At 40.6% G+C, this 23861-nt stretch overlaps 1 protein-coding gene across 1 annotated transcript in view; it reads left to right on the top strand.

Moving 5' to 3' along the window:
• TRIM9 (tripartite motif containing 9) overlaps nt 1-23861 on the top strand; it is a gene marked incomplete at both ends in the record, with an annotated part of 64486 nt that overhangs the window by 37289 nt on the left and 3336 nt on the right. Inside the window, 8 exons of the mRNA XM_083349969.1 lie at nt 6024-6134; nt 7038-7191; nt 9236-9393; nt 10270-10408; nt 13386-13574; nt 19200-19235; nt 20567-20590; nt 22364-22667. Of these exons, the coding sequence (XP_083206095.1) occupies nt 6024-6134; nt 7038-7191; nt 9236-9393; nt 10270-10408; nt 13386-13574; nt 19200-19235; nt 20567-20590; nt 22364-22667 (1115 nt within the window). The remainder of the gene's footprint in view (nt 1-6023; nt 6135-7037; nt 7192-9235; nt 9394-10269; nt 10409-13385; nt 13575-19199; nt 19236-20566; nt 20591-22363; nt 22668-23861) is intronic.

The following is a 23861-nucleotide window of genomic DNA, read 5'->3' as shown; positions in this document are numbered from 1 at the left end:
CTCTTCTCTGGGCAAATAATTCCAAAATTCAGGTGCCGTCACTGAAAATCGCCTCTTGCTGGTGGCTCACTTCCCTTCAGATGGCATCCGGACAGAGCTTCCCAAAAACTTTACATACAGACAGGCCGATGTTCAGACAGCAGACTTAACCTTGGCAGCCACTAATTTGGCCAGTTTTCCTTACTGGTAGTTCTTGCCGGCACATATCAAAAGACTAAAAGTCACCTGGTTGCAAACACAGGATCTATCCATAGCTCCTTCTGCATTGGCTGGGGAGGCAGCTGTGGGTGTGGCCAGGTTGCTGCAGCTAATTAATATTTGTGAGGGGTGGGTTCTGGGATGCCACTGGCATTGTTTTTTTTTTTCCTCTCCCTTTCTTGGAAAAGTAGCTAATGTGGATGTTGGAAATTATCCCACTTTAATTTAGTTGAGTCATGGTATTTGTGTGAGAGACCTGACAAGGAAAAGAAGTTTAATCCAAAATAAATTCAAGGCTGCTTAGGGGTAAGGCTGATTTCTCCTGCCCCACTTCTGATTAAATGACGATGTTTGCATAATGTGTGCACCTTAGGATGCAGTAATTTGAGTGACTTGGGTCTAAGAGTTTAAAAGTTTGATGGTCCTTTTTGTGTGACCCTTCATTGGGTGCACTTAACCCAGCCGAACAATTTCCATGCAGATTATCATTCACAGGAAAACAGTGACTTTGGCAACAGGCAAACCATCCAAAGGTCAACTTGCTATGCTTATAGCCTGGCCTAATTTATAGGTGATGACCTATAAAGCCCTAAATGGCTTGGGTCATTCCCTTCAAAAAAGGGGAAAAAATAGATCCAGGAAACTACAGACCTATCAGCCTGACCTCAATACCTGGGAAGATTCTGGAAAAGATAATCAAACAACAAATCAGCAAACACCTTGATGCAAACAAAGTCATCACTAAAAGTCAACATGGGTTTGTCAAAAACAGATCATGCCAGACAAATCTTATTACATTCTTTGACCAAGTGACAAAACTAGTGGACCAGAGGAATGCTGTAGATATAATTTACTTGGACTTCAGTAAGGCATTTGATAAAGTAGATCACAACCTACTACTTGATAAGATAGAAAAATGTGGGTTAGATAGCATTACCACCAGATGGATTCGTAGCTGGCTGACAGGCCGTACTCAGTGTGTGGTCCTCAATGGAACCGCATCTACATGGAAGGAAGTGTGTAGTGGGGTGCTCCAGGGCTCTGTTCTGGGCCCAGTGCTCTTCAATATCTTCATCAACGATTTGGATGGGATAGATGGGGAACTCATCAAATTTGCAGACGACACCAAGCTGGCAGGAATAGCCAATACTCCAGAAGATAGGCTTAAGATACAGAAGGATCTGGACAGACTCGAACACTGCACACTATCTAACAAAATGAAATTCATTGGTGAAAAAAGTAAGGTTCTACATTTAGGCAGGAAAAATCAAATGCATAGGTATAGTATAGGTGGTACCTTGCTCAATAGTAGTAACTGTGAGAGGGATCTCGGAGTCTTAGTAGACAATCACTTCAATATGAGCCAGCAGTGTGCTGCAGCTGCCAAAAAAGCCAACACAGTGCTAGGCTGCATTAACAGAGGGATAGAATCAAGATCAAGTGAAGTACTAATACCACTTTACAATGCTTTGGTAAGGTCACACCTGGAATACTGCATCCAGTTTTGGTCACCACGATGTAAAAAAGATGTCGAGACTCTAGAAAGGGTACAGAGAAGAGCAACAAAGATGATTAGGGGGCTGGAGGCTAAAACATATAGGGAACGGTTGCTGGAATTGGGTATGTGTAGTTTAATGAAGAGAAGGGTGAGGGGTGACATGATAGCAGTGTTCCAATATCTCAGGGGCTACCACAAAGAAGAGGGAGTCAAGCTATTCTCCAAAGCACCTGAAAGCAGGACAAGAAGCAACGGATGGAAACTAGTCAAGGAGAGAAGCAACCTAGAACTAAGGAGAAACTTCCTGACAGTTAGAACAATTAACCAGTGGAACAACCTGCCTCCAGAGGTGGTGAATGCTCCAACACTGGAGGTTTTTAAGAAGAGACTGGACAGCCATTTGCCTGAAATGGTATAAGGTTTCCTGCCTGAGCAGGGGGTTGGACTAGATGACCTCCAAGGTCCCTTCCAACTTTATTATTATTATTATTATTATTATTATTATTATTATTATTATTATTATTATTATTATTATTATTATTATTATTATTATCTGAGGGAACACCTGCTGCCAGCATCAAGCTCCCTTCGTCCTGTGTGCTCCCACAGGGAGGATCTTCTTAGGGTACCGCCGGTAAAAGATTGCCGGCGGATAACACCCAGGGGGAGGGCCTTCTCTGTGGGTGTGCCTGCCCTTTGGAATCAGCTGCCCGTAGAGCTTAGGACTGCCCCTGACCTTTGCTCATTCCGCTGGGACCTGAAGACTTGGCTCTTTGAGCTTTCTGGCCTGGACTGAGAGTACTAATTGGGGTTTTAATTGGATTTTAATTGGGGTTTTATATTTATTCAAGGTCTAAATGTAATTATTTTAACTGTTCTTAATTTTTGTAATTGTATTGTTATTTTAAAAAACCTTGTGAACCGCCCTGAGTCCTACGGGAGAAGGGCTGTATATAAGTCTAATAAAGATAAAGATAAAGACAGGGCTTTTTTTCTCATAGAACATTCAGAACAGAGTTCCGGCACCTTTTTTTTTTGGATGGAACCTTGTAGGATAGGCAAGGCGGGTTGTATGACATGTGTGAGTTCCGGCACATTTTTCTTTTACAAAAAAAACACTGGATAAAAATAATACAGTGATAAAATGCCCCCCCCCTCAAAAGACTGCACTGTTATTAGGGGAGTTTACTAGGCAGTAGATGGGCAGCTGTGTTTCTTTTTCGGAAAGTCAGCAGAGTATCGCTCTGGGCCAAGGCTATGGTTGCCTGGCACCTTATTTCTCCCAGAATGCTTATGTGCTTTGATTTAGGAGTCATTCTGGGAAAATGAAGATGGATGATGGCCACAGCTTTGGCCTCTGCTTTGCTTCACAGTATACTGCTCGCATCAATAAACATTTTTTAAAAAGATGATGGGAGATTTTTTTTTAAAAAAATTAGGTTTTCCATCTTTGGCATTTCTCCAATGAACACTAAGTGCCTGTTAATAATGGAAGAATTCCCTAATGCTGGTTCATCTGGCCCAGCTAGACTAAAAAATTTGTTCAGCCAGCATCATGCTAAGGCAGGGGTTGCTTAACCGTGCTCTGTTGCCTGGATGTCTTCACACGACACACTCAGTTTGGGGTTTCCATTATCATCAGATACAAGTTAAAAAGAAAGGGACGTGGTGGCTCAGTGGGTTAGGACGCTGAGCTTGTCGATCAGAAGGTCAGCAGTTTGGCGGGTCGAATCCCGAGTGCCGCGTAGCAGAGTGAGCGCCTGTTACTTGTCCCAGCTTCTGTCAACCTAGCAGTTCGAAAGCACGTAAAAATGCAAGTAGAAAAATAGGGACCACTCCGGTGGGAAGGTAACAGCGTTCCGTGCGCCTTTGGCGTCCAGTCATGCCGGCCACATGACCACAGAGACGTCCTCGGACAAGCGCTGGCTCTTCGGCTTTGAAATGGAGATGAGCACCGGCCCCTAGAGTCGGAAACGAGTAGCACGCATGTGCGGGGGAACCTTTACCTTTACAAGTTAAAAAAGCATATAGGTAATCCTGTAATTCGTTAAATATTTCCCTGAGATGCGTACATATGAGGCAATGTATAGCAGATGGTGATTCCTCCAATGGTATTCTGAAAATGTGAACTCTGACTAAACAAGGGAATAATGATGACGTTATCTGAGGAGAACAAGGAAGCTCAGCTTAAAGAACATAAGGAGATAATAGATTATTTCTTATCCTAAAGCATAGATATGATGTTACACTCCAGATCGCCTTTTCTTTCTAGAACAGCATTCTAAGAAGTCTGATGGTAAAAAAGAACATTTCTTCCATCTGTATTTCTAAGAGATCAGAGTAAAAGGAAAACGCAGTGAGTGCAGTGTATTTTGTATTTTGTTGGGCAACCAGTGTGGAAATCAGGATCAAAACCTGATCAGGACAGGACTTATCCAATGACATGCTTTTCGGATCAGATATGAAATAGAGCGGGGACTAAGTAAAAAAAGTCACTGTATTTTCCGTTTTTCCCCCAATTGAAATACTCAACGAGAAGCTATCACTGATTTTGTAGCTGGAAAATGATTTTTTTTTACACATTAAAATGGTTGTATACTATTAGAATCGCCAATCAGGAGATTTGATTGGGCTACCAGCCAAGTGGGTTATGCACATTGTGAGAATGGGGTCAGCGAAAAGCTGTGGCTAATCCGGAAAGGCTTAAAAATGTGACTTCCACATGTTCCTGAGCTTCATAATTGAAGATGTCACATGACTCCCTCTAGTGGTCAACTGTGGAATTAAATTACAATGCAGAATGCCATCCCAAATTGTAGCATCGCCAGTATAAGATGTAACTCCCTTGCCTTTTCTGATTTCAGAGCTAGGAGGAACGGTGATGTGAGCAAACTCCCACTAAGCCACACAGGAAAGGAAAAGGGATTGATGGGGTAGCTGACTTCCTTTCTTAAGTTGAGTTTGACCAGAACCCTTAGAGAATAAGAGTTGGAAAGGACCTTGGAGGTCTTCTAGTCCAATCCCCTCTTCCACTAAGCCATTGGACCTATTTAATATTTGGAATAGTTCCTATGGTTTCCTATTGCCATTATTTATTTAGCTGCTGAACAGCACAACTAGTGTTGGGGAAAGAACTTCTCCTGCATCTTCTCTACCCATTTTCTTTTAATCTAGTGAAAGAGTATTTGCTTGCAAACTTCTTAAAAGAGAATAGAATTTGGTAAAATTCTAGAGAAGTGTAGAAGAAGAAGAAGAAGAAGAAGAAGAAGAAGAAGAAGAAGAAGAAGAAGAAGAAGAAGAAGAAGAAGAAGAAGAAGAGGAGGAGGAGGAGGAGGAGGAGGAGGAGGAGGAGGAGGAGGAGGAGGAGGAGGAGGAGGAGAAGGAGGAGTGATTTGCCAAGCTATGATTTATTTAATCATTTTCGATGAAATTATCATTGGCCAGATTCACCCCATATGTTAAACCAAAGCCATATAAACACTGTTATGGCTTAGTAAGAATGCAGCCAATTTATTTGTTCCTCTGTTTATGGGAGAAGCAATTGTTAAAACAGAATCACTGACGTTTACGTTTACGTTTACGTTTTATTTAATTTATATACCGCCCTTCTCCCTGGGGACTCAGGGCGGTTCACAGGGCATATAAATAAAAATACAATACTATACAAAAGTTAAAACAGAGATTAAATCAATGCCCAATTAAAAAACAATAATACAATCTAAAATAACAATTTAAAACCCAGCTCCCCCATCAGGCCAGACCAACAGGATGATTAACCCCCTCTGTATGCCAGCAGGCTCCTGTCAAATTCCATCAGGATTGCACACTGTTGCCTCCAACCACGTTAGCAAATACTATGGCAAGTAGAAAAATAGGGACCACTACGGTGGGAAGGTAACAGCGTTCCATGCGCCTTTGGCGTCTTAGTCATGCCGGCCACATGACCACGGAGACGTCCTTGGACAAACGCTGGCTCTTCAGCTTTGAAATGGAGATGAGCACCGGCCCCTAGAGTCGGAAACGACTAGCACGCATGTGTGGGGGAACCTTTACCTTTACCTTATGGCTTGAGGAAGAGGTTGTGGTTTTGTGTAGGGCTAGAATTAAGCAGATAGCCTGGTGTTTGCCAGAATTAGAATTACACGCCCTTAAGGTTTCTTAGACTTTGAGGGACCCAGCAAAATCAGCCCAGGGGGCAACGAGGAATAAGTGATCCATTGCATTTCTGGCCAGAACACTCTCCCCACATTCTCCAGCCATAGCTCTTATCTGCCAAAGCATCTCTACCCGGTCTAAGCATTTTTATCATTTCTGTATTTTATTGCAGGTGGTACGTGATCAGATCTCTCACTGCACAGTAAAGCTGCGCCAGACCACAGGGCTGATGGAATACTGTCTGGAGGTCATCAAAGAGAATGACCCCAGTGGATTCTTGCAGGTGACTGCTTAATTTTCTTTTTTCTTTCCAGTTAGGGATGCATGGATTGGTTCTTCTCATGGCTTCACCCACTGTGAGCTGAGTAACATGTGGTGATGTTTCAGAAGGGCCCATTCCATGATGTCACAACAATTTCAGAAAAGAGCAACTAAGATGATCCAAGGCCTGGATCATATGAAGAACGGTTGCAGGACTTGGGTTTGGCTAGTCTAGAGAAAAGAAGCAATAAGGGTGACATGGCAGCAGTATTCCAGTATTTGAGGGGCTGCCACAAAGAAGAGGGGGTCAAATTATTCTCCAAAGCACCAGAGGGCAGGATAATAACAGTTGGAAACTGATCAAAGAGAGAAGCAACCTGGAATTAAGGAGAAATTTCCTAACAGTGAGGACAATTAACCAGTGGAACAGCTTGCCTTCAGACATTGTGGGTGTTTCATCACTCGAGGTTTTTAAGAAGAGAGTGGACAGCCACTTGTCTGAAATGGTATAGGGTCAGGGGTAGGCAACCTTGGCTCTTTTATGACTCGTGGACTTGCTGGCTCAGGAATTTTGGGAGTTGAAGTCCACGAGTCATAAAAGAGCCAAGGTTGCCTACCCCTGGTATAGGTTCTCCTGTTTGAGCAGGGGGCTAGACTAGAAGACTTCCAAGGTCCCTTCCAGCTCTATTCTATTCATATTTATTTATTTATTTATTCCATTAATTGGGGTACCTAACTGAGAACCTATATTCTCACTTAGCCTTAGGTGTAATCAGGAACATGCTGAAATTGAAAATGTGCTTTGTATTATCTATCGAGATTTATGATCCTCCCAAGCTGTTTTTCTCCCAGAAGCTTCTCCCAGAGAGCTATGTATAAATCTGACTATGGTGCACATTGTTTCTTGGATTTTCCTTCTCAACAGATTTCTGATGCGTTGATACGAAGAGTGCATTTGACTGAGGATCAGTGGGGGAAAGGGACACTCTCTCCAAGGATGACCACAGACTTCGACCTCAACCTTGATAGTGCCCCTTTGTTGCAGTCCATCCACCAACTCGACTTCATGCAAATGAAATGTAAATGTATTTATCTGTTTGCTTTCAAAGTTGCAATTGACTTAAAGTACTATCCAAAGCTATCTTAACAATCCATATAATCAAATATTAAAATACTGAAGGTTCTACAGCTGACATCAGCTCAGATTTAAATAGAGTGAAAGGGAGAATGAATTATGCCCTACACACCATTCTTGGCCTCATCCCACCTGTCTAATCTGGATTCCAGATCCAATGTTTGCCTATCAGTATCCTTCATTCAGTTCTCAGAAAGAAATTAAGCTGGCCCCAGGCCACCAGGGACACAATGGAGGGTGTATGGCCAATAGATGCGATTTTATAACTACGTGGGGAAAAAACCCGAATGACCAAAGATCTACATATATATATTTATATATATATATATTCCTGGCAATTACATGGGCAAGTTTTGGAAATTGTTTACCAGTGCCTTTTTCCTAGAGTGAAAGTGACTGACTGAAGTTCACCAAGTTAGCTTCCATGCTTAAGGCAGGACTAGAACTCAGGTCTTCTTACTTCTAATGCAATGGTTTAACCACTAGAGGAAACAAATCCTGTAATATATGAATAGGGCTTATGTAATAGATATATCAAGTCCACAACAGCTAGATGTTTCTCCTTCTAGGACGTCTCAGCTGTTGATGGTCAGAATAAAATAATTGAGTCTAACATTCCACAAGTGAGACTTCCTATTGCAAGGGGCAGAGCTAAGCCTGTGTGGGATTTTGGTTTTTACTCTTACTTGAGATGATTTAAGCCAAACTATTAGCTTACGTATCTTATTTCTTTGGAAAGCAATAAGAAATGTCATCATTATTTGAGATTTGCTCTCTTTAATGAACAAAAATAGATAAATAATTTGGGATATATTGCTGAATTTTAATGATAGAATTTTTGAAGACTAGAAAAAGGGGGTTGGGAACTTTTTTGACCCACAAGCTAAAAGTTGATTATTTTTAAATATATTAAGATTTCCCCCTTTATAACTGATCTTGGAATAAGATGGCAATGCTGTGACAACATCATTACAAGGAAATAGTCCCAGTCTTGCCTAACCTCAGGTTTCCTCTGGCAGCCTCCCTTCCAAATATTAACCAGGCCTGCCTGGAGTTTTTTTTTTTTTATCCATTAAGAAACTATTAAGAATGATTGTGAAAGCTTGGAGTTTGCAGGCTTTAACAGGATGTGCTTTCTACTATATGTCTTATACTGTTGGACACCTTTAGTGTAAACAACAGCTCAGAAATCTAGGAAGTGTCGCATTCATTAAAAACTATTTCATCTTCTCAGGATACTAAATGCACATATTTTTCTGCCAAGCTTCTCTGCTACAGTGTTGAGATACAAAGCTTTTACCACTCTGAATTCCATCTTTTTTTTTCTGACACAGAGCAAGGAAATACATTACTGGGATTTTTTTATTTGCCAATTCATGTTTCTCCATCCATACCCTCAATCACATTCTTTCTTTGATCTGATTCTTCCTGTGCTGCCTTTGCACCAGAGCACAATGAACCACAACAGGCAGGGCTGCCAAGTAAAGAAATGTTGAAAACTGTCTTCAAACATGCTTTCAATTAACAATCTAATAATAAAAAAACTTCTCTAAAAATTAGAAAATAAAAGTAGGCTTTCGCTTCTTTTCTTAGAATCAACAAACAGGTTTCATGAACTTTTTGAGGCTGTTAATTTTTAGATTTGCTCTCAGACTAAAACATTTTAGCTGGGTTGGCCTTTGAGCCCAAATTCTTTAGCTCACAACTTGCTGGCTCAAGGAAGTTAGCCTCTTTCTTAACTTCCAAGATAGCCTTCAGAATGAGATTATTTCATGGGTTAGCCTTGTTCAATAAAGGCGTTCCAAAAGACGATATATAGACAGAGCTGATGTTCTTCTGATGAAGTATTCTCATTGCATATCTTTGCTATTAAGTGAAATATTCTTGGATCTCTCCTCCAGGACCAAGCTAACTCTTGCAGAATCCAGAAGCCACAATTTGCATCTTGGCTGAAGGTAGAAGTCAGGGTTACACTAATTTCTGTTTAGCTTCCTCCCCAGTGCCGGCTCCACCAATCCTTCAACTGGAAGAATGTTGTACCCATAACAACAGTGCCACATTGTCATGGAAGCAGCCACCTCTATCCACAGTGCAGGTGGAAGGATACATCTTGGAACTGGATGATGGGAATGGTGGTCAGTTCAGGGTAAGCATTTAATAAAGAAAAGTGAGCTGAGTGTGGAAAGGAATTGGCTACCTGATGAACAAACCTGATCGAACAGTGCTTGAGCTGAAGCTATGTTTTTCAAACACGGCAATTTTTAAGATGTGGAGACTTCAACTCCCAGAATTCCCCAGCCAGCATCTGGGGTTAAGGTTCATACATCTTAAAGTTGCCAAGTTTGAAAAACACTGAGCTAGAGACTTGTGGGCTCATAGCCTACGTTCACAACTGCTATGCTACGAAAAATATGCGTGCAATAAGAGCCATTATTTTTTAGGTTAATTCTAAACAACTGTGGAACACATTTGTGATTAGCAAAAAATAGTCAGCATACATGGGTATAACCATCTGTTACTAAGGTTGCATGGGAGGAAGACTTTGTCACTTAGGGATTCAAAATTGGTAAGGAAAATCTACATTAACTGCAACCCCCAAATCCTGTAGGTGTGGCCTTCCAGAGCTCTTCCCAAAATTGCCAACAAATCATATTGTAAAATAATGTACTCCGCTTGGAGTATTTATATTACTTGTACTTTTGGATCCCCATCTTTGTATGGGTTCCATCACTTTTTTGGGGTGTAGCCTCTGGCATCACATTCATACTCCAAGTGTCACCTTTGACCTGGAAAAAATAGCTGACCTGTGATGTAGAAATCTAATTCAGCCTTCTGCTCACAGAGAGCTAGCAAGTTAGGGGAGGCTAGTTATTTCCAAATTTAAGAATGGCATATTGGGAAACGTGAGAAGTCTGGCTGCTATTTGGAAGAATTATTACCAGGCAGAGAAGTCAGAGCTTGACAAATTGGAAAAGAGGTAATCTGACCCACTACAAGGCAATTTTGTCTGTCTGGTGTTTAGGAGGTTTACGTTGGGAAGGAGACAATGTGTACTGTGGATGGTCTGCACTTCAACAGCACCTACAGTGCTCGGGTAAAAGCTTTCAACAAGACAGGGGTCAGCCCCTACAGCAAGACATTGGTCCTGCAGACTTCAGAGGGTAAGTTCTGATTGGAAAGCTTTTCGACGGAACAGAATATATGTAGCTCAGGGTTGAATGATCGAATCTTTGGTGCTCTCTGAGCTTGGTTTTTTGCTTGCAGACATTTCATTACCCAATTAGGTAACTTCATCAGTGCAAGTGCACCTGGGGTTTTTGAAAGAATTTTCTCATGGAGTATAACTTTTCGGTATGTGCACCTAAGGAAACAAGGAGATATTGCCCATCTTAGCACTGCCTGTTTAAACCACGTTTCTTATTCCATTTGCCAGGTTGGAGTCTCATTTCATCCAATCCCAGAATTAGCAGAGAAAGAATGAAAGTTGGTCAAGGGATACTTTTTTGCTCATTCTTAAGATAAACTGCAAAAGCACTTCGGGGAGGGGCTCATGAACTGGATATGCCAAAATTCATAGAGGGTTTGTGTCTGTACGTGTGTTTGTTTTAATTCTTGGACTTCTCTTTAACTTCTCCCTGGCCTTTCTTGTACCTTGGCAGCCTCTTGTGCCTTCGTTTCTACTTACATAATAATAATTTGGTTAATTGCTTGGTATTTGAATTATGAAACTCCATCAGAAAGCACAAAATATAATATAGAACAGTCTTTCCTAAGCTGGTGTCCTCCATATGTGTTAAATTAGGATAATATCTGTATAAAAACCTGTTGCACAAAGATTTATATTTCAAAATGTGGGCAAGTGTCAAACATAGAGCTTTTATAGGAAAAAAAGCAATGTGGGTTTCTTATTGTCAATCTCAACATTTTCTTGATATCTAGAAAAGAGAAGATGTATTGTGTAAGCCACCCAGAGTCTTCTGCATTATAACAGACCTAACAAATTAAATGAATATGTTAAATATAAAGTATTTTAACAGAGAGATGCTGAAGTATTTCAGTGTTGTTGAAGCAAATTATCATCTTTTCCTTCCATTGTTTAGCCATACAATCTCTTCCTATTTTATTACTTAGGAGACATTCCCAAATGTGAATTGTTAAAACATAAAATACTTTAAGGATTACTCTTTACTAAAACTAAACCTCATTTATATCTGTTCTAAATAATTTTTACAACTTTGAAACTATGTTGTCCCATTTTCTTCCAGAATAGGCTTAAGCCTTATTCTATAAACCAGGTACAGCATTTCCACATTATAAGACCCATTTCTCTTGCAGTCTGATAGTTGCTTTCCTAAGGACAGAGGACATGGTGCATCAATTAAATGTCAACAATATATTTACCACATGCTCTATTATTGGTCCATTTTCTCAGTTATTGATAGCACTGCTCTGTGGTTTTCACTCCCCTATCTTGTTCTAGCTTGGTTATAAATTGATAGGTGGGAAAATCTGTTTTGAAATAGACAGGGTCAGTGGCTTAAAAACAGGTAAGATGAACCTGGTAATATCAGCTGTTTCAGGACCTCAGACAGCTCCATGGCATGCAGACATTGCTCCAGTAGTGCTGTTTGTGAACTAATACTGTAACTGCTACAATCCTTCAAGTAAAGTGGTGACTAATTTACACAGGAGAGGATTGTGATATGTAGGCATGAACAATAAATGATTGCCACTGTGGCCACTTGCCTTTAAGTCTGGGCTTTTGTAGTGATTCAAGCTCCTTACAGAAAACTTTGTGATTTCCTGATAAGGTTTTTCCCCTCTATCTAACCTGGGAAATTGAGAAGGGTATCAGACAAGAAATGTCAGCCTGCAGCTATCAATAAATTGAACATGTGGGAATTCCTGATAACGAATGCTGAGCAGGAGAATACAAAGTATCTATCACAAACCTGGATTTTTTTTATTCAATTGTTTCGAGTTCTTGGACACTAGTGACTGTTTCCTTCCTTACTTGATCTGCTGTTTTGGACTGACCTGGTTCCACTCTGGTCATTTAAAGAACCCCACTCTTTCTATTGCTGCTGACATATTGGCTTGGTTAGGACATAGCACCCAGCCTTTTTTCTTTTTCTTTTGGTATAGTGTGTTGTGTGAATCCAGCCATTTTAGCTTATTGAATATACTATACTTAAAGCAAACTATGGCTTGGTGAGAATCCAGACATTCAGCGATGCAACTAACGTATCTTTAATACATTAGTTGCAATAACAAAAACTACTTATAGTTCTTTTTGAAGAAAAGTGGAAAACGAGTGTTGAACAACTTTTGGAGAAAAGAAATGGAAATTACAAAACCTAGGCTTTTTTTTAATAGAAATAGCAGGAACTGGAAAACCTACTAGAGATTTATATGGAAAGTAGTGGGAAAAAACTAGTTAACTTTGCTACCTCTTCTGCAACATTTTAATATAAAAAAAAATATAGTTAGTCCTCGATTTATAACTATTTGTTTAGCAATCATCTGAAATTACACCAGCACTGGAAAAAGGACTTAGGACCACTCATTGCACTTAGGACCACTGCAGCATCCCATGGTCATGTGATCAAATTTTGGGTGCTTGTCAATTGGCATTTATTTATGATGGTGGCAGTAAGCCTGGTCATATGATCACCATTTCTGATCTTCCCAGCCAGCTTCTGACAAATCAATGGGGGAAGCTGGATTTGCTTAATGACATAACAACTGCAGTGATTTGCTTAACAACAGTGGCAAAAAAGGCTGTAAAACCAATCACGACTCACTTAACAAGCACCTTGTTTAGCAACGGAAATTCTTGTTCCAATTGCGATCATCAGTTGAGGACTGCTTGTACATCAAGGTTAATAGGACGTGTGTGTGGAGAGTTCTCCTTCTCTTCATCTCTGCAGTTGCTCTGTAAGTACCCACTGGGGAGTTGGAATTTCTTCTTTTTTTTTTCTAGAATTGTAATCTTATTATTTAGAGCAGCAATCCCTCCTATCCCACTGCATTTATGCCAGTGGTAGTTGTGGTAGCTTGCTGGAAGTATGTCTATGTAATGGCATACCATTTTTTAACAGAGTTCTGACCTTGAGTTTGCCTTGATCTTACATTTAGACTCTGAACCTGAGGAGCAGGCCCTGACATTCCCAGTGCCTTTGGAAAGGCTGCCGCTGCGTAGATCAAGTCCTTTCTCTTCCACCCTTAACCTGCAAAACAGCTTTCCGGGGAGATCCTACTTTGAGCTAAGATCCTCGTCCCACCAAATGAGTTTGCACTCCTCTTTACAATCTCTGAATTCGGCCGGTGGGTGAGCCGAGCACGCTTAGCATTGCCTCATGAGCTGCGCTTCTGGGCATTTTTTTTGTTGTTGTTGTTTCAGGGTGTGGTTCTTCTTTTGTTGCTGTTTTGCTTTCGCTTTCCTTTTTGGATATTTTTTTTGAGGGGTTCCCCTCTTCCTGCCACCATCCTACCCATGACATCCACATGAAATGGGACCAAGTGTTCTATGTTGTCGGTGGCCTGCTGCTTTCCAACTGTGGAGAAGACTGATGATGTAGATGTGTGACATGTTTGTCTCTCTGTGACAAGGCTGTAGTACATTGAAATGCACTAGTGAGCAAGCAAGAAAAACCTCGCAGAACTAGTGCAATAGCTGCTTCTATCAGGCTGACTGTGTAAGCATGGATCTCTAGTTCACCATTTGTCTTCCATAGATTAAAGAAACTCCATTTTGCCACCCACTTTACCACACACACACACACACACACACACACACACACACACACGTGCAAATTAGCCAGGTGCAAATTACATTTAGAATATATATTGATTCCAAAATGTACATTAGGTGACTGTATTAGGCAAATTTGGAGGTGACCAAAAATGTTCCAGATTTCTATTTTGCAGCCCCAGAGTTAGCTTAATAAATATTTTAACCTAATAGGGATTTTGGCATTTTTCTTACGGCTGATAACCTTTCCTTTTCTTACTGCGTGGCTTAGATATACTAATGGATTTTAAGATAGCATTGAGATAAGATGATACAGGATTTATCGTTACTTAGTCATTCTCTTGATTTCTTGCACGGTTCCTCCTACCATATATAGGGTACCCATACATTTATTGTAAGTCACATGGATTGGAAATAGATACCGAGTTGCTCCTGTCTCCTTTTTTCTGTAGATATTGGTAGGCCCTATCTATGGGACATGTTTGAGAAGGTTGCCATTGGGAAAACTTTAGAAGAAGGGCAAGACTTGTTAACTTGGCTTTACTCAGAATCTGGAGTAGAAGAAAGATGTGGCTTTTATGTCTCCTCTGTTCCCACATGCCACGCCATGCCCCCACCCCCAAGAAGCCAATGAGAACCATTTATGGTTACAGCTGAAGTGCTGTCTAGTGGTGGGCATTAGATTATCTGCACAGACCTGATTCTCAAATTATTTTTATAAGTTGAAGGTTTCATGGGAGGATAGTTTTGGTAGAAATGCATCTGCTGTGTCCAGATAACCTATCTTGATACATTCCCAAAAGTACAAGTACAAATATTTTTTTAAGAACTATTTTTGGCGAAATGCTTGGAATATGCTTTTTCTCTCCCCTGTAAATGGTTGGGGTTGCTAATACAGTACTTTCAGAGGAACCAGATGGTAAGATCCAGTGAGATCAAGTGTGATCCACTTTTTATTGGTTAATTTCTGCTGAGTTTCTTTGCATCCAAAATAGTATTATGCATTGGGATGCAAATACATATGTGTTATTACACATACAAATTATTAAGCATTCAGTTATAGAGAAATCCATTCAACACTACTTTGAATCTATAAAAGAATCTTAGAAACAAAGACAATGTAAGCTTGGTAGGAAGAATTCACGTTATGTTCTTACCAGGGGGAAAAAAACTTCCTTTCTCTATTGCAATGGTTCCCCATAAGTGGTTCCCTGAAGGATATTACTGGCACTTTTTAAAATATGCCTGTTAAATGTAAACATGAATGAAATCAAAAGCATAGTTTGGTGATCAATATTCCCATTATACATATGAGTCACTAATTTGATCAAGACACCCACCATGTTCAGGATAAAGCCAGACTCTGACTTAGTGCTATGTCACAAGGCAATGATGGACTATTACAGAAACATTTATTTACTTTATTTTTTTATTTATCACATTTCTATATCATCCATCTCACCTAAGTGACTCACAGGTGTAGTAATAAACATGTAATCATAACTATGCTAAGCAATAATATAAAAACAGTAATTGGAAGTTACGATTTACATTTAATGTGTTGTATGAAATCAGTCAATTGTGAATTTTCCAATTTCTTATGGCATTGCAATTCACGGCAACAACCACAAAATGCTGGAGCAGACGTTTTTCCAAGATATGCCAGCTTCTCACTGGCCTTGGACAACATTCAGTAAAACAAGCCCTAATAACTCTGATTAAGATTTGATTAATTATAGGTGAGTACCTGGGATGGAGAGCTTAGCTGTCTTTTAAATTTTCCATGTGACAAACAGGAGGAACAGAGAGTGTTTGCACCAATGAACTTTCAGTCAGGCTATTTTTCAACATGATTTTAGTGTCCTTCAGGAAGGCCATTAGTTTTTGTTCTAAAATAAATTAATTGAATGGTCAGAAAGTATGAAGAGCATTTGAGGCACCTTCTTCCACTTCATACAGTTATCCTCTGCCATATATTTTAATTCCATTTATATTCCGCCCTTCTCCGAAGACTCAGGGCGGCTTACAAGCTTAGCAGTAGCCTTCATTCTATGTATATGCCTGCTTATTAGGGCTTTCACACACACCCCAAGCGGCATTATTACAAAGTCAGCTTATTGCCCCCAACAATCTGGGTCCTCATTTTACCTACCTCGGAAGGATGTTCTTGTCAATTTCACCCCAATTCTTTTTATATGGGCCCCTTTATATACCAGATGTCAATTGCAAGATGTTAATAAAGTTGAGGTTACTGTCACATACTTATCCCAAATTGGTAAATATTTCAAGGAGATATCAAGCCTGGCAGTGAATGGAGAGAAGTTCCCTGCAGATGGGCTCCAGCATGAATCCGAAAGCTAGGAAGACAAAATGTCTGGTCCCGGTGACTGACCCAGATTGGATCCTGCAACATTATCCTGGCACACATGCCAGTATATTCACCTTCGTTGGCTGAACTTGGAAAGAGTAATCAACTTACCATAGAACTAGGCAAAGGACTGTAATAAAAAGAGACAAAGGTAGAGTCATGCAATAACTCTTCTCAGCAGAGCTAGAAGAAAATCTACAATGCATTCATTGGGCCCAAACCAGCAGAAGGCCGCCCTCTTTTCCAGACTTTCTATGCAGAACTAACACCCTTCTTTTTTTAAAAAAATGCAGATCTTTCAAGCACAAAACCATGTATTCTGAAGTGTCAGCTGGACATTTTTTTTAGAAAGATACCTCTGTGGAAGCTAGATGTCCAGGATTCTCTCCAGTCCAAATCAAACTTGGCCATGAAAGGCAATGTCCAGCTTCTGGAGAAATCTAAAAGGGTCAATGAGGAATTCTTCAGGAATTGCTATATATCATATCCACAGCAAACAAAATGTGTCTAGAAAAATGGGAAAACATGAATTTAAATTGGGAATGAGATGAAGGCAGCCTAATCAGAATATGTTCTTTAAAAATATGTAGGAATCATACTGCAGCACCAAATCCTGTCGTTTATTTTCAATCTTTAGCAAGAGGTTGCCCAAGAAGGAAAGCAATTCTAGATATTGGCTCTGTGCTTTTGTCTGAAGTCATAACCTTCTGCTTGTTTCTGAGATGTGCAGCATTATTGGATTTTCCAGGGGTAAGCACGTAAAAATGCAAGTAGAAAAATAGGGACCACTACGGTGGGAAGGTAACATTGTTCCATGCGCCTTTGGCGTCTAGTCATGCCAGCCACATGACCACGGAGACGTCCTCAGACAAGCGCTGGCTCTTCGGCTTTGAAACGGAGATGAGCAGTGGCCCCTAGAGTTGGAAATGACTAGCACGCATCTGCAGGGGAACCTTTACCTTTTATAACCTTTTAAGCCAGCAGGCACATTTGGAATGTTCAGAATATATTGTAGGGTCTACAGCAGCTCTGGAGACGTGGGGGGTGCTTTCACACTCAATGACTGTCACAATGAGTGGAACCAGTCATAAAACAAGAAAGGTGGGTAGGACAGGAAACCTCGTGGGCCCTAAGGGAAGAGCGTGTGGACAAATTGGATTCACAATCATACTATTGAGGTTCCCAAGAAGCCATCAGTTCTTAATGTACTGTATGTACCGAGACTTAAGCAAGGTTGAGGTCCCTCTGTAGTTATGATTAGCTCTGCACAATAGCCAGTATCTTTTTTCTTTTTTCTTTTCTTTCTGGATTCTCCTGTATCACTAGCTTACCCCATTACTGGCATCTTCCTGACATTATCATCAATGAAGAATGTAGTTCTGACACATCTGTATATCTTCAAAGGAGGAATGATGTAGCATTTCAGTTGCTGGGCTACACCAGGGGTCACCACCTGGCCTTTGTTCTCTTTGTTATACTGTTTTCCCATTGTGCTTTTATGGGTTTTGCATCCCATTGCCTTGGCTTTCAGCATTTTCATACTTGAACGTTTTGATCTCTCGTCCAGTGTACAAAGTGTTAATGACTCTTTCTGTTTCATTGTATGTGGAATTTATATATTTTGCAGGAGTCTAATATTAATGTGGGCACAAAGTTTGGAGGGGATAGGGTGGGAGGGCCTCATTCCCAAACTGAAAACGTGTGCTTCTGTTTGTACTATTTACGGACAAAATGTACTGTATAATATATGAGTTCTCAATTTTCCAAGCTGGTAAAAGTTCATAATGATTTAAAAGGCCTTATGGGATCCTTATAAACAGGGCTGTGTGCATTTTCCATATTCATGTGCAAAATTCTACAGCCGCATCTCTAATCACACATTTATGCAAACTAAATTATGTGTACAATTGCTTACGTTATTGTACATTATTGTTTCCAAGTCTCGATGCTCAGGGGAAAAAAGTACATAAGAGTGATAGAGAAAAAGGTGGAACTCTTCCTAACTCTCTAATTGGAAAAGAAAATTAATGTGGGAGGGGGAGAAAGAGGAGGAAAGAAAAGCAGAAATTTCCAATACTGATATATTGAACTCCACTCTGTATTAAGAACATCTAACTCTGCCACTCATTCCATCAGTTCAGCATCTCATTCCATCCTAGGGACATGCCAGATGCTTTGGGGAAGCCTTACAAGCAAAGCTTCAGCCATTTGGTGCTCTCATTCTCTAGCAATTGATACTCTGAGGTACGCTGCACACTGAATGTGGAAATGTCATTTTAACATGGCTAAGAATTTCCACTGATCCATTCCATCTTCACTGAACTAACAAAGCACAACGTGAAGACCAATTGTCTCGATTTTGCTCTGACCCTTACTCACTTCCAAAGGCCAACTGGGAATCCTGGATGTCCTGGTTCATGTGCGACATCCATAGGCCACCTCCTACTCCTGTGCAGATAGCTCTGTTTTTACAGCAGATCTTCAGCCTTTGGAGCAAATCTGGCAATTTGCTTGTACAGCAAGTCCCAGGGTTAAGAATACCCCATTTTAAGGATAGACCCATAGATAAGAATGGCGTCTATTGTAGAAAAATTAGAGTTAAAAATACCCAATAATTCAAGTTAAATACACAGTGGTTAAAGTTCATTATTTACACAGTATTAAAAATAATGCTGTTCTGGCTTATATACACATCCGACTTAAGGACAGGCCTTGGGAATGGAACCCGTTCTTAAACTGGGGCTAGCTGATAAACGCAAGCACCCACTGTTGCCTGCGTCTGGTTGCAATTTCTTGGTGTCAGTGTGTGAAATGTAGTATCTCTTTATAGGTTTTGAGGCTCAGTCAGGACCTTTCTCCCAATTAGGCAAGTATATTTGTTCCACTTCAGTGGTGTGGCCTTTATTCTGGTCTCTTGTTTATCCAGCTTTCTTGTTTGTACAAAGATCTCCATTCAGTCTAAGACAATGTCTGTTCTGCTATAGTGTGTGACCGTTCTGAGACAAGGGTGTTACTGCAGAATATTCCATGGAGGGGATTTCAAAGTGAGAGAGACTTGGAAGACCACAAGGGTTAGTTTGTTGAAGAGAGAGCCGGCATTAGGCTCCAATGGATACACAACTTAGTTAATACTTTCCCTCATTTAGTTCAGTGCCCAAAATGTCATGCATGCTTCCTACATACATTCTATGTACATTCCTACACTCTCCTATAATATACTAATAAGTTCCTGAATCCCCTTTTGGTGTCAGAGCCTCTCAGGAAGAGAGGATTTAGATCCCTACAGATTTGAGGCTTTTCTACTGATTAGGTCATCTCTAAGTGAGATATTCAAAATAGTAGCTCAGAGTGGAGAGCACCAATCCAAACACACAGGTAGAGGGAAATGTATGGCACAAGGGCTGTGGAATTCTACACTGAAAAGCCAACACAATTAGCAAACAAAATGGGCTTCCAAAGGGAGCATAGGCAGGGCATTCCAAGTCTATGAGATGTAATCTGTGAAATGCATCTGTTTCATACTAAGTATGCAGACTGGAAGTTTATGTAGGGCTGGGGAAAAGTTGTGATCAGCTGTAACACACCAAGAAAAAGTAACATCTCAAGCCTCAAGAAGCCAGTGGCTTGCCATCAAGATTCAATAGCTCAAGGTTCCTTTCCAACACCTGACCCCACTTTTAGCCAATGAACATGGCTACAAATGGTGGACTTTTACCACCTATTGACTCAAAAGCAGTCCAGAAGGAATGACTGATTGAGTTATTCAACCAGGTTCCATGAACTTGGATTCAGCTATTGCAATAAAGAAGTTGAGGGCTGAATATTCTTTTTACGGAATCATATGGAAACTGAGGAATGTTCAATTCCCATTTGGTTCTGAAAGAGTTTTTGGAAAGGCAGGTGATCCAAACCAAAAAAAAAATCCATTCTGGTTTAGGTTGACTTGCTCATACCTTTCCCTTCCCATCTGTACAGCTATGTGGTCCTCATTGTTCCTTTTGTATAATTACATAAAGATTTTGTTATCCCCCAAGTGATGGAACAGCTCTGGAAGCAGAGCTAAGTAAGAGAGAAATGCAGTTAACCTCCATGTGTGAATATTGCAAAGATCATAATTGGAAGTTTTGATCTGTGTATAATTGCCAGTTTTACTTATCGTTTATTCTCCTTCATGCATTCCACTTGGAATGACAACAGTTGATATTAAAAAAATGGTAGCAGGTATGAGCTCTCTTGGGTGCATGGGGAACATGTGTGTGTACATGTGTGTATAGGCAAACTGCATTGATTGGCATTGACAGGATATATGTGTTTATCTTATATGTTTGTGGCATGACACCAAGAATTATGTTCCTCTTGTGTTGTAGACAAGGTGGTGTCTTTTCAAGTATGCAGGTGGAATATGCTAGGTAGCTACATAAAAGTTCCATAGGAAGGCAGTTATAAGGAGGAAAGGTGGCCAGGTGTGTTAAGATCTCTCTTAAGATTTCTCCTTTGTATTTCACTCTGATAACTACCTTCCTCTGCCTTCTCATTTTGCAATACATATCTCCAGTTCTGGCCCACTGATTGACATGCACGAAATAAATATATAGTAGCTGCAAATAAGGAAATTATATGAGATGTTTCTATATTGTTTGACAAGACATAGAAATTGCTTTAGGATATGGCATTTTCATTTCTGACATTTGCTTGGCTCATCACCATCTGAAGTCTTGTCAGATTTAAAATATTGATTGTCTTTCCTGGTGCCACTTAAAAAAGGCCTTTAAAATTTCAGAATAGAATAACAGTCAATATTTTTGCAAAGACTCGACCCTGAGTAAAATGGTGTTGTTTTTGTGCTTTTGCTCATTTTCTCACAAAATGCATGAAAGGCTGATTTATGAATTTACAAAGCCTGATTTAATTTGGTTATCTGCAATATAGTATATCCATGTGTTTGTGACCCTGTCTAAAACCATTAGCTGAATATTGGGCTAAATCTCCAGTTTAACAGTGGGGCCAATGTTAGAGAGGATGTGTTTGGGATGCATTTTAATCTAGATTCCTACACTGAGCAAGGGGTTGAACGCAGTGGCCTAAATGGCCCCTTCCAACTCTAAAATCCATAGATCAAATCCTACGAGGTTGATTATTATGCATGTTAGCTCCAGGAATGCTAGTTTTCTGCTGCTATGTAATATCCTTCACATGGTGAATGGTATAATGTCTGGCTACATTCTTGGTCTTCCATTTCATTTCAGCTCTTCTATTCACTAAGCCTTACTAGGGACGCGGTGGCTCAGTGGGTTAAGACGCTGAGCTTGTTGATCAGAAGGTCGGCAGTTTGGCGGGTCGAATCCCGAGTGCCGCGTAACAGAGTGAGCGCCTGTTACTCGTCCCAGCTTCTGCCCACCTAGCAGTTCGAAAGCACGTAAAAATGCAAGTAGAAAAATAGGGACCACTCCGGTGGGAAGGTAACAGCGTTCCGTGCGCCTTTGGCGTCTAGTCATGCCGGCCACATGACCACGGAGACGTCCTCAGACAAACGCTGGCTCTTCGGCTATGAAACGGAGATGAGCACCGGCCCCTAGAGTCGGAAACGACTAGCACGCATGTGCGGGGGAACCTTTACCTTTACCTTTATTCACTAAGCCTTAGGCTTTTTAGCAGAACTTTCTCCAAACAGACTACTGTTTCTCAACCTCAACAATTTTAAGATGGGTGGACTTCAACTCTTAGAATTCTGGGAGTCGAAGTCTGCATATCTTAAAGTTTCCAAGGTTGAAATAGAATAGACATTTTCCAACTTTCTTGCTTTTTAAGCCGACCCAGTTTGCCTCTGCCTCCCACATTTTGGATTTACTGCAGAAACACTCATCAAAACCCTCTGAATGCAGACCCAAATTCTTCCCCTGCATGACAGCATGCAATGCTTTGGGCGGCAACTGTATGTCTCTGCCTATCATCAGATTCACACTGATAACGGTTCCACGCTTGTGTGCATTGCAGTGGCTTGGTTTTCCTTTGACCCCAGCACTGCTCACTCCGACATCATCTTCTCGAATGACAACCTGACAGTTACCTGCAACAGTTATGACGACCGGGTCGTGTTGGGCAAAACTGGCTTCTCCAAGGGGCTCCACTACTGGGAGTTATCCATCGATCGCTATGACAACCACCCCGATCCAGCTTTTGGGGTTGCCCGAATGGATGTTCTCAAAGATGTCATGCTAGGGAAAGATGACAAGGCTTGGGCCATGTATGTGGATAATAACCGAAGCTGGTTCATGCATAACAACTCACATACCAACAGGTACCTCCCTCCAAATTGGTTCCATTGTTCTTGTTTTATCCATTTGGAATCTTTTTAATTAAACTATCTGGAGATGAGGGACTACATTGTCTTCCTAAAAAGCATGCAACATTTTATTATTGAGCAGGAGAGTCCATCACATGCTAGACCAAATTGTTCTAACCAGACTGAAGTCAACAGCTTTAGTGAATCAGGAGGAACTCTGTTCCCCAATCCACTTGATCCTTCCTGAATTGGGACATTCAAATTGGCATTTATAACATGTGACCTATAGTGAAAATGTTTCAGATCATTAGACAGTGTGCCAGAAGTTCCCCATCCTGAGGTAGAGGACAGAAAGGAAAGTAGTCTCCAATTCCAGGATTTTAAAGGGGAGCCAGGCTATCAGATCCAGAATCCATTCTGTGTGAAACGACCTTGATCTGACTTCCAAACCTTGGTGGTGAAGACTAAGGTATGCTCAGCCTGTTTTTATTTTCTTGAGCCAAAACTCCACTTGCAATAAAAATGCAACAAAGCTTATCCAACAGATAAGAGGTAATCTTTAAACAAAATTTTAGGCACTTAGCCCAGCAAAAGCTTGCTGGAATAAAATTGTCTTTCCTCATCTGATGAAAGATAGCTAGACTGGGGACAACCTAAACTCTATGAGATAAATAAGAATGTTTTAACTTTTCCCCCCACCCTTTTCCATATTTCTACCTTGGTGGGTAGATTGTCCCAGATGATTTTGTAAATGGATATATGAATCTTAAATATAATTTCCAGCCAGAATGATCTTCAGCTGATTTAGGACTGTAAATGTAATCACTAAAATTCTGAATTCAGTCTGAAGCAACACATAATATATCCCAACTAACATTTTACATTCTGGACCAAGAATCTGGACCAAAAGAGCCAAAAGACTCTTCAAAAACAGGCCCAGTTGGAGGCCATTGTACAATTTTGATGTAACTAAGGCATATATTACCACAATCAATTCTAACTTGCTCAGGTACAATAGCCACTGTTTAGAAGTTCACTGAACAAGCCAGTGCTGAATCCTGTTCCAGATTCTTCAGCCTACCTACAGTGTAGTCATTAGACCAAAAACATTGGATTGTCTCTTGGGCATCTAAGTAGATGGCATGTCTCTTTGTGGAGAATATATGTGTTCCTCTGCAAGTGGAACACATACATTTTCCACAAAAAGCC

This window comes from Vipera ursinii (genome assembly GCF_947247035.1).
Source record: "Vipera ursinii genome assembly, chromosome: 1".
Classification (NCBI taxonomy): domain Eukaryota; kingdom Metazoa; phylum Chordata; class Lepidosauria; order Squamata; family Viperidae; genus Vipera; species Vipera ursinii.
This window is presented reverse-complemented; position numbering and strand designations above follow the sequence as displayed.